Source organism: Bidens hawaiensis, unplaced genomic scaffold (genome assembly GCF_021521415.1).
Source record: "Bidens hawaiensis isolate Kalapana, Puna unplaced genomic scaffold, B.hawaiensis_p1.1 tig00031915_1, whole genome shotgun sequence".
NCBI lineage: Eukaryota > Viridiplantae > Streptophyta > Magnoliopsida > Asterales > Asteraceae > Bidens > Bidens hawaiensis.
This window is the reverse complement of record NW_027495402.1, coordinates 194,904-206,180: the sequence shown is the minus strand read 5'-3', so window position 1 is coordinate 206,180 and position 11,277 is coordinate 194,904. Positions and strand designations below refer to the sequence as shown.

General features: G+C 34.9%; 2 protein-coding genes across 5 annotated transcripts; one reads left to right on the top strand and one right to left on the bottom strand.

The window, feature by feature from the left end:
• The first annotated feature begins 202 nt into the window (after window positions 1–202).
• On the top strand, window positions 203–5,719 carry LOC143582741 (N-acetylglucosaminyl-phosphatidylinositol biosynthetic protein gpi1-like). Of its 4 annotated transcripts, none has more exons than XM_077065232.1 (9): window positions 203–437; window positions 1,359–1,706; window positions 1,795–1,935; window positions 2,001–2,104; window positions 2,553–2,774; window positions 2,881–3,375; window positions 3,453–3,817; window positions 3,897–3,990; window positions 5,382–5,719. In XM_077065232.1, exons 1-9 carry the CDS (start codon window positions 234–236, stop codon window positions 5,533–5,535), a joined length of 2,127 nt encoding a protein of 708 aa, XP_076921347.1. In that variant the 5' UTR covers window positions 203–233; the 3' UTR covers window positions 5,536–5,719. The 4 variants fall into 4 exon arrangements, with proteins under 4 accessions (XP_076921347.1, XP_076921348.1, XP_076921346.1 ...); XM_077065233.1 differs by having other exon boundaries at window positions 1,359–1,710; window positions 1,799–1,935; window positions 3,897–3,987; XM_077065231.1 differs by having other exon boundaries at window positions 1,359–1,710; window positions 1,799–1,935.
• A 668-nt stretch (window positions 5,720–6,387) lies between these two features.
• LOC143582740 (uncharacterized) lies at window positions 6,388–8,956 on the bottom strand. Its single transcript, XM_077065230.1, has one exon. It carries the CDS (start codon window positions 8,916–8,918, stop codon window positions 6,495–6,497), a length of 2,424 nt encoding a protein of 807 aa, XP_076921345.1. The 5' UTR covers window positions 8,919–8,956; the 3' UTR covers window positions 6,388–6,494.
• Between the last annotated feature and the right edge of the window lie 2,321 nt (window positions 8,957–11,277).

The window sequence follows — 11,277 nt, the reverse complement described above, 5'->3', positions numbered from 1 at the left end:
GCGAAAATATGTTTCAAGACTGTTAACCAAAAAAGGTGCCTCGGCCCAAGCCCTATACCTATACCTATACCTATACATATACCTATACCTATACCTATACCATTTCATTTACACTCTCTGCAGCTCATCTCCTCCTTACCATAGGAATCACCGTCAGTCAGTCAGTCGGAGATGTCTCAGCCACCACTATTATTATTATTATTATTATTATTATTATTATTATTATTATTATTATGAAAATGATAAACAGAAAGTGCAGGATTTGGTGGCCTAGTCATCTGTCATCCGCAACCGAACCTCGCTCTTCATCCGTCTTATTCGGCTGGTTCATTTCGTCATCATCTTCTTCCTCTGCATCTGCATCTCTTCCGATCGAAATTGTGGTTGCTTTCTCCATCGATGAAGCTGTCTTCTCCTCAATTGGATCTGATCTTCAGGTATTATTATTCATCACTTTTTTACCTTTTTATGTTTTGGCTTCTGCATTACACCGCTAGGTTTACATTTATACATACGTCTATTAATTAATTAATTAATTATTATTACTTGAAACAGAGTAATAGTTTAAAACCTGTGGACTAATAATACTTACTTTAATATTGGTTTATTATTTAACTTGTGGTGTGAATTATTGAGTTGAGGGAAATGGATTTAGTTCAGAGTTCTAGAGTTGTTGTGTTGTCAATATTAGGTCATGCTTTTGCTAATTCTGTTGCCAAAATTTGTTGTGACTCCAGGTGCAGATCATGAAAACATACATTATGGATTTATGTCTATTGTCTTGTGAGTTGTGATATTGGAAGACTTTAATAGTTTATTATCATTGTTTCATCATTTCTTGATTGACATGAATTGGTAATAGATGTCTTAAGGGATATATGATGAGTTTGTATCTTTGGTTAATGCTGCGTGATGCAAGGGATTTCGTTGGTGAATGATATAGATGTTGAGAAAGACAATTTAGGTTAGAAAACTGTTTATTATCTACAGTAGTAGGATATTCTTTTGTTTAAATGTTGATAGTTGTTAAAATTATATCATAAAGCCATATAAGTTTAGCCAGTGTTGTCATGTTACCAAAAGTGTAGGTGAAGCTACATTATGAAATTTATTTGCAACTGAACATTAAATGCAAGGATTTGCTCTGTCCCTATCAAATCTTCGATATACTCATGTAGCATGCATTTTTAGTAATCAGAACCAGGTTTCCAACTTCTTGGTGTATAATTTAATGTTTACCTAGTACATTGTGAAAATGATAATAAAATTACGAACTCGACTTAGAATCAATTGCACTGATTTAATTCTCATTTAGATTTAATTTCAGATGAATGAATAATATTATCCACTATATACAGGGGATCCTGCACAAGATAAACAAAAGAATGCCAACATCTTTACATAACCGATGCGGGCTCTCTATGTTAGGCTATTGCTCTGCAGATTCCTCTAACCAAATCAATGACACGAATCATCATTCAGGTTCACACACTGAACAAAATCTGTCAAAAGATCTAAGTGGAAACTTGATATGTGGATGCCATAAAGTTGATGGATTCTTAGAACAGTATAAAACGTGTACAAAAAGCAACCCTGCCCGACTTGTATATGGTTCTTATGTCTACATTAATCGAAATTTGGGATGGATTCCTAAATTACATCACATACATTGGGATATTGAAGTTTCTTACAATCTTGATCTCCACGTATGTAAGTCATGGAATCCTAAACTGCATATGGTCATATGCAAGTCATGTGTTGATATCTTAATTATTATTTATTGTTTTGAATCAGATAGTAATCTATGGAACTCCTAGATTTGGCGGTCATCATTTCTATGTAGCTTCCCAACATCCTTCTGAGAATACTAAACCTATTTCTAGAAAGCCTAAATGGGTGGAAGACCTCAGCCAAAAGAAACCTGTTCTTGACTTGGTAAATATTGCGTTTATTCATATGTTGTTTTCATCTATACACTTCTCATTTTGCCTAGTTTTTAGGATGCTGTCATTCTTGCCATCAATTGTGCTGCTGCTGCCACCTCATTCTTTGAAGAACGAGTGTCACCTAAAAGACGTGCACATTGGTTTCATTGTGTGTACATGTAATCTCTTTACTCTGGTGTCACCCATTTCAATTTGCTTTTGAAAAAATTACACGGATGGTTCTTCTGGTATGTTCAGATTTCACTTTTGGTTCTTGAGTTTGGGAAAGTACACCATTGGTCCAAACTTATGTAAAAAAACACGAATGGTCCCTCATATGGATGGAGGTTAAACTGTTTCTGTTAAGTGGGTGTGATTTGACCAAAAACTCCTTTCTATTAAAAATAGAAAATAACTAAAATGACCAAAATATTTAATAGAAAAAATTAACCTCCATTCATGTTAGTGACCATTAGTGTTATTTTTTTTTTCATAAGATGGAACCAGTTGTGTACTTTCTCATAATTGAGGACCAAAAGTGAAATCTAAACATACCACATGGACCCTTCGTGTAATTTTTTCTTTATTATCGGTATACTTGTTAGTCATTAATGTTCTATTTTTCAGGTGTATCACTACAATATGGCAACTTTTGGCTGGGTGTGTTGCTACACTTTCTACATCCGTATACATAATTCTCCAACTACTTCATTTTCTATTAACACATGGATCAGATTCGTGCATATACACCACAATTGAAAATCTATTCGTTCACACCTGGAAGAATATTCGTGTTCGATGTGGTCAAATCTTTTACTGGCCAGTAAATCTTCACAACAATGATTCCAGGTAAAAAAATAGTTTATGAATTTTGAAGTGTAAATGGTTCTTGATTAAAATAGTTTTTGGATCTATAATTTATGTGCTCGTTACTTTTATATAATTATTTTGTAAGGTCTGAATCAAGTGTGGAGTATGCAGAAAAAGCTTCACTACACAAACATTCCATGTGGTTTAGTGTAGTTATCGACATGCTATTTGGGAACCTATTTGGCCTTGCATTGCTGACTCATGCAGATTCCGTTTGCTTATCGATTTTGACCATTACAAGTGATGTTACAAACAACTGGTGGCTAATAAGTTGTGCACGATTAATGAAAAACCCTGCTGGTTTTAAGCTAAACACCGAGCTTGCAGGCGTTCTTGGCACGTTATCCCTTAATACAATTCAAATTTGGTCTACATTATGGGGCTCGTTGCGGTTTATTTTTACTATTTTCATTAAAGGTCTAGCTTTATCTGGAGTTATTTTTGGGTTCACGACACCTGCTTCATTGACAGTTGACTTGATTACTGTTTCAACAACACACGTGTCAACTCTGCATTGGCTAATTTCTCTTCTTTATTCTAGACAGATACAAGCAACAACTGCATTGTGGCGTCTTTTCAGGTAATTAAAGTTTTTACTTTTGTATGAAGCAATTGTATGTGGGTAATTGATACGTTTTTAAAATTAATTATTTTCAGGGGTCAAAAATGGAACCCGCTTCGTGAGAGGTTTGATAGCTATGATTACACAGTGGAACAACATATTGTTGGGTCTCTCTTGTTTACTCCACTTTTGCTTCTGCTACCAACAACCTCAGCCTTTTATACGTCATTTACCATTATTAATATGACGATCGGGTTTATATGCATGCTTGTTGAGGTTGTTATTTCTGTTATCCATGCAACACCCTACACCAAAATTTTGCTTTGGTTGATGAAGCCAAGCAGAATTCCTTGTGGGATTTGGTTTGAGATATTTTCGGGTGAGAATAATGACATGGATTCAAGGGCTAGTGGATCAGATATTCTTGTGTCATGTCTTCATAGTTATAGTTATAGTATAGGTAATATCTGAACTATGTCATCTTTGATTCGTTTTCATTTTTAAATTTCGCATATTCATTTATGGATTTCATTACTCAGGAGACCTGGTGGGACCAGACTTTAGATACCTACATTCTGCTGTATCAAGATCATCAGTTAGCTCATTAGTTTACCGAGTTTTCAGTGGAAGAAGGTGAGTTTGTTCTCTCTCACTCTTGCTTACAGTTTTACTAAAGATGTCAAACTAGGTGCAACGGTCAACAGGTCAAAACAGATAACTTTTTGGTACAGATCTTTTGTCCAAATATATTATTTATAAAATTTTACTTAGGTTCAGGATCATTCAGAACTTTCAAATAGTATAAGAACTTTAAGAATTTTAAACAACTAATCATTTTATTGATTTTATATATTTAATATTATTTGAGGGTGGTTTTGTCATTTATTTTATGTAATTTTATGATTGCACATTTGTAAATTGGTTATTACACATGTAAACTTGTTATGTATAATAAATGACAAAATTGGCCTCAAATAGTGTTAAATTAATAAAATGATTGGTTGTTAGGATTTCTTGGGGCCTGTTTGGTCTACCGAATTGAATGGAATTGGAATTGAAATTTAAATGAATTCCATAAAAATGTGTTTGGTTGGTTATGGTGGGAATTAGAATTGGAAAATTTTCCTTCATTTACGGGAATTCACATTCCTTCACAATATGGAATTCTAAACTTTCTATTGGAAAGTTTATATATTACTAAAAGCCCCCTCCATTTTTTTTAATTTTCCATTACATTCATCGTTACATACCTTTTTTATATATCTAATTCAATCCTAGTGGCTTTCTTCACCTGCTTTGGTTTCTCGGCTTCCCCCTTTTTAAATATATAAACCAAAACAATTTGTTTTAGTTATATTAACACAGTCACACTCACCATTTAAGCAATTTGGTTTCTTGAACTCTTAAGAAGTTAAATTAATGGCCCACCATTAAAACTGAACGATTGAGAACTCATAAAGAAATTTTAGATGACAGTCGTGGCTGTAGAGAATTAGTCGTTTGGATCGTTTCTGGTTAGATAAATAAATGTAGGGTTTTCAGATATAGGCGAAGACGATGAAGCATGGCGGTAGGTTTGTAGACAATGGCCCTGGGTTTTTTTAAGGGTAGTTTTGTCTTTTATATTTTTTTTAACATTCCAATTCCAATAACAAATTTACCAACCAAACACTTGATAAAATTTCAAAGGATTCCATTCCAATTCCAATTACAATTCTAATTCCATTTCCTTTATAAAACAATTCCACGAACCAAACGCACAAAGTTCTTATATTTTTTAGAGTTATGAAGAGATATAAACTCTAATTACTTGGTGTGCTAAATATATTACCATTAATTTGTTGTATGTAAATGATTATCTTACATTATATGTTTATAGTGATTTATGAAGTTTTATGCATTTAAATACACTTTTGTGCCTTTTGACCTGTTTGATGCATTTTCTTATACAAGTATGTTGTAAGTTGTATCAGTAACTACCACCTTTATTCCTTTAAACTAACCGTGTTTTGTTATCTGTACAGTTTGCCTTCTCCACTATACAACCTTCCTTTTGTTCCTGGTGCGGGTCTCCCTCCAAAGTTGCCATGGATCTCCATCCCATTCAAGGAATATTGGATCCTTTGTTATGAAGCTGTTTTAGCTTGTAACCCGCTTCAAACGCCCTCTAAATGTTGATATGGAAATTTTGTTCATCTGGGTACCCGTTATCATCCCGAGTTGTATATACTTAGGATTTTTGGGTAACCATTGAGGATTAGAGCTAGACATCCTTTACTGCTTAGTTTTAACATGAGTGATATTGCTCACTAATGCTTTTCTTGTGTGTAATTTTGATGAAATTTTGGTTGTTAGATTTTGTCTATATTTTATATATATATATTTTTTGGTAAATAATTTGCGTAATAGTATTGATTACTAAATGCTATTTTTATACTAAAACAAGATAATTTTTTTATAAATCAAAACATTTTGGTCATCCGAAGCCTTACATTACAACACTAGTTAAAGACAACTTATGAGTAACCTGCTTCAGTTTACCCACTTTACCTATCATAATTAAGGCTGCGCAATAAACGACAAAAGCCGACTCTGGCTTCTTTTGAGCCCTTTTTCCAGAGCTTGAGCTCAACTCATGAATTTTTTCAAGCTTGACTCGTTTTCATTTGTTAATTAAATTATATACATTTATAATTATTGTTTATATATATTTTAGTTATGGTTTTTATATACAACATTATATATATTATTTTGTTAACTTTATTTAAATTTTATGAAAAAAATTTACATTATATAAATATATAGTTGATACATTAAATCAAAATTAATAAGCATTCTTGCTTAGGCTTCCGAGTCAGCTTGAGCTCGACAAGTGAAGCTCGGGCTCATGTCTGTTTATTAAACAAGTTCATTTTAAGGCTCAATCGTTTAAGCTTGACTCAAATCAGGCTTTTAGTGAGCCACGCCCGAGTAGCTCACGAGCAGCACCTATTTTGGAATATTAATTAGAGTAGCTGCTGCTTAAAATTCATTCCTTAACTTTTAAAAAATGCACATTATATAGCAAAAATGTGTCAGTATAGGATCCCCTTTAAATCTTTACAGTAACAATACACCAATACCTTAAAAATCCTACCTTAAACATCTGCAAGATCATACTCTTTAATGATTCTTTCTAACAATCTATCAGGAACAATACCTTCTTCAATCATTCGTCTATACAATGACGTGGCGTCACCTAATCTCCCAACCTTACAATAACCATGAATCATAATCCCATATATTATAACATCTGGCATCAAATTCCTTTCTAAAGCACCATGAAACACCATTGATGCTTCCTCGATTAACCCGTGTTTGCAAAGACCATCAATCAAGATGCTGCAACTCACAATATTAGGAGAAACATCATCCCTAACCATCTTTTCGTGCAACTCGAGAGCGGTTTCCATTTTCAACATTTTAAAATGACCATCAATTAAACCACTGTAAGTAACCACGTTAGGTTTTGAACCACTTTTTAACATATGTGAAAAAACCGACATTGCATCTTCGAGTTTACCTTCTTTGCAATACGCATCAATCAAGATAGTGTAAGTAATCGCATTAGGTTTCGCCTCTTTGTAAAGTCGAACAGCTTCCTTCAACATTTTGAAAGAACAATAACCACTTATCATCGTGTTATATGTCACAATATCACATTCCAGTCCATACTTCTTAACGTGTTTAAAAAGGTCAACCGCCTTTTCCCATTGACCACTTTTAGAAAACCCGTTTATCAAAACGTTATAAATGTCAATATCAGGTTCAACCTTGTTTCCAATCATTAAATCCAGAATCCATAACCCGATATTAACATTATTTTCTTTACAAAATCCGTGTATAAGTGTGCAATATGTAACACGATCAGGAAACAAACCGCTCTTCAATGCTTGAAAGAACAAAATCAAAGCTTCCGGAAGCCTTCCCGACTCAATAATCGCTTTGATCAGAATCGTGTAAGTGGCTATATCTGGTTTTAGATTATATGTACCCATATTAACATACAATTTCACAGCATCCTTCATTTGCTTCAATTTACACAAACCATCAATCAACGTGTTGTAAGCAATAATACTCGGTTTCAAATCACTATTCATAGACTTATAAAACAGTCGAATCGCATCACGAATCATACCTTGCTTTGTAAGACCATTTATAAGCACACCAAATGCGGTTTCATCTGGAGTATAGCCATAAGCTACCGATTCATTATATAACCGAAAACCATATCTCAAATTCCCACATTTACACATCCCATCTATAAGACTGGTATAAACTAACACAGACGGGTCAAGACCCTCTTTTAAAAGCTGACCGAAAACGCCAGTAGCCTCACGAACCCACCCGTTTTGACACAATCCATTTACAAGAATCCCATACGTAACCACGCTCGGTTTAATCCCTCCTTTAATCATATTTTTATAAACTTCAAAACCATTTTCTAAACTTCCCTTTTTCACATACGCGTCTATCATGGAGCTAAGAACCACCACATCTAAAACGATACCTTTATCTAATGCGATTAAAATAACTTGATTCCCTTCTTCTAACTTGCCTGCTCGAAAAAGACCGTCAACCAAAATACTATACACAACTAAATCAGGAACGATTCCTATTACCAGCATCTGATCATAAAGTTGAAATGCCTCTTCTAGTTTCGATTCTTGACAATACGCTTTAATCAATGTGCTAAACGTTACTACTGTGGGTCGTGGTCCTAATGATATTATCAACGATAAGAATTCATTCGCGGTGTCTAAACGTCTGTCATTGCAAAGACCTTTCATGACCTTATTACAAGTCACTACATCAGGCACAAACCCTCTTTCGATAACAGATTTGTGAAACTCAAATCCCAAACTTGCCTCACCCTTATTAAACAACCCGCCCATCACATACCCGTAAGCATTCGAACACAAATCTTTATCACTACTTATTTCCGTATAGACGTCCGCCATAACTTCAATCTTGTTCGACTCAACCAAACAATTCAGCATTCTCATTAACGCATACGGCGAGACCGAAACACCCGTTATCGACATCTTGAAAAACACCTCAACCGCCTGATTAACATTCCCAACCCGACAATAGTTATCAATCAAGAAGCTGTAAACAGTCGTGGGATTCGACCCGTAACTGTCAACACCCGCGTGGAAGGCATCAAACGAATCAAAACCCGGAAACCGTTCAGACATTTTATCGAACACCTTGCGTGCATGATCAAACATCCGCTTTTTTAACAGCAAATGAATCAGACCACAGAAAGATTCAAGATTGTGATGCGATTGATGCACAGAGCAGCTAAAAAACCTAATTGGTGAACTGGGTTTTGATCGTGGACTGTGAATTATAGGGTCTGCTTGATGGGATTTTGAATTGGTGATATTGGAATGGTTTGTGTGGTGAATTAAGTGTGTTTTTGATGTGGAGTATAAATGTGTAAGGGGGTTTAAGGATGAGATGAATTTGAGAAGATTTAACCTTGCTGGTGAAGAGAGTGAAGACCTGCAAAAGTGCATTATATGGTTGAAACCTGTGAAGAAGAAGAAGAAGAAGAAGAAGAAGAAGAAGAAGATGGTTCCATACAGTGAGAATGAAACGAAACCCAGGGGTTTAGGGTCATGAACCAGGGTTTTGTTAACTATTGCTCCTCCGCACAAATGTTGTTACAGGGGCAATGTTTTCGTAACCGGATCGGACGGTAAACTGGACGAGCTATTGGTTCATCGGTTGGACCAGCTAAAGAACTTTTGTCTTAAAAATGACGGTTAAGGTCGAGAAAAATGTTAAAATTCAAAAAGTTAGGCCCTGTTTGTTTTTGCCTCTTTTCTCTGAATAGAGGAAAACGTCTGATTCGGTCAGACGTAATCAGACGTGGGGCTGTTTGTTTTTTTTCTGGCATTAAGAGGTTCAGCGTCTTAATAGCATCTGAACCAGTAAGAGCTTTTAGTGGGTCTGAAAACCTCTTAACCCAAAAAAAACATACGTTTGTCTCCGGCCTCCATTAACTTCTAACCAGGAGACTAGGCTCCATCTCCGACGACTAGAGGTTCGTCTCTAGCCTCCACCTCTTAATGATTCAGATTTCAGACATTTGAACCACCTCTTAACATTCAGATGTGGTATTCAGATTCAGACTTAAATCTCTAAAAAAACAAACGGGGCCTTAATCTTTTTTATAGTAAACCGGTCCGGTTTTCCAATCAGACTGGTAAATCGTTTCAATCCGACCGGTTTTCTGAGAACCGAGCAAACTACATAAAACCGGACTGGTCAGGTACCCAATCCCGACTGGACCGGCCGAACCGGCCTGGTGTCACAAACACACTTTTGGGGTTTCTTGAATAACAAATCACAAGGAACAAGTTTTTAGAGTAATGCATTTTATATAGTGTGAAGGGGGGTAATAAGGGTGATGTTTTTACCTATGAACTATGGGTCGTATTCGGTTTGAAGTTTGAACGATTTAACTCGTCAACCCAGCAACCAAACAAGTTTGATATCGCGCGTGTTTTGTTATGTTCTTATAAATTAATTTTTTAGAGCTCTATTAACAATCAAATTAGTCCCCAAGGGCACCTCATAGTAAGACTATCTGTTATGATTTAAGTAGTACTGGCTAGTTAAAGCGTCACGTCATTATCACTAGCATTTAACTAACTCATCATTTGACAAGCGTATTGTGATTACTAGATAACTAAAATAAAATAACAAAAGAATATGATTGGTTGAAATGGAGTGGACTCCACCCTTTTGAGCCCACATTAACAAGTGCCCACCTCCTACGTGGCCACACACACACAAGAAAAAAAACATCACACATAAGGTGACCGAGAGAGATGGCGGTGGTAGAGGAAGAACGAGGATGGGGTGTGGGTGGGGTTGGCGCCCACTTAAAGTTTATTATTATTATTATTGTTGTTGTTGTTATTAGGGGTAATTTGGTTATTTTACACTGATTTAACTGAAAATTTTAACGACATTAGTAGGTATGGACAATCATTGTTATAAAATTCATATCTTTGGACCACCTTAGTAACAGTAATAAGTTTACCGCTTTTAAGTTCTGATGTATAATTATTAAACGTTAAGGACCAACAATATAATATCAGTAAATAACATGGACCCAACCATGCTATTAACTAATGATAATAATTCATTATGTTAAACTCAAAAACCAAAGATTATTTTGAACAAAATATTACTTTCAAAAGTTATGATATAAGATTCTTTTAAAATTCATTTAAAGTTTCAAGAGAGTAAAATGAAACAATACTATGGAAACAGTCAATATCATCATTTGACTTAAGAATACAACAGTTTTGACAAAGTTCATTCCCAAAACTAACAACTTCTTATCACTAAAAAACAAACAAACAAAGAAAATCAAAACTGTAAAAACTGTCTTCACACAATAACTAGTAAAGCTCATCATTAGTTATCTCAGAATTCAAGAACTTCTCAGGATCTTTGCTGATGGCATCCCCAATGCGGTACAGGCTCAAGCGGGATAATAGAATCTCCATCTATAACCCCATAAATTATCCCATTATCAATATCTTTTTGAACTTGTTCATACGTCCGCCCAGTGGACTCAGCTATAATTCTTGTCACATTCTCCTTGTTTTGCATCATTTCTCGCCATCGAAGAGCTGTTCGACAAAAAAGTTAAAAATAAAAACTTGAATTAAAAGAAGCTTGTTTTGTTTACAATATGCAACTTAAAAACAACTTTAGTTCATTGCAATATGGACCGAATACTTGTTAACTGCTTCAGTCACATGATTATGCAAATGAATATCAAATTGCTACAGCACTCATCCCTAATGCTTATCAACAACAACAGATTATCTGACCCTTAATTAACCTAAATTCAAA

Excerpts from the sequence above, each read along its gene's own strand:
- LOC143582741 (XM_077065232.1), top strand. The coding sequence starts at position 234 with ATGAAAATGATAAACAGAAAGTGCAGGATTTGGTGGCCTAGTCATCTG. Across the intron at positions 3,818-3,896 it reads TAGTTATAGTTATAGTATAG|GAGACCTGGTGGGACCAGAC; the intron begins GTAATATCTGAA and ends TTCATTACTCAG. Across the intron at positions 3,991-5,381 it reads CGAGTTTTCAGTGGAAGAAG|TTTGCCTTCTCCACTATACA; the intron begins GTGAGTTTGTTC and ends TTATCTGTACAG.
- LOC143582740 (XM_077065230.1), bottom strand. The coding sequence starts at position 8,918 with ATGCACTTTTGCAGGTCTTCACTCTCTTCACCAGCAAGGTTAAATCTT.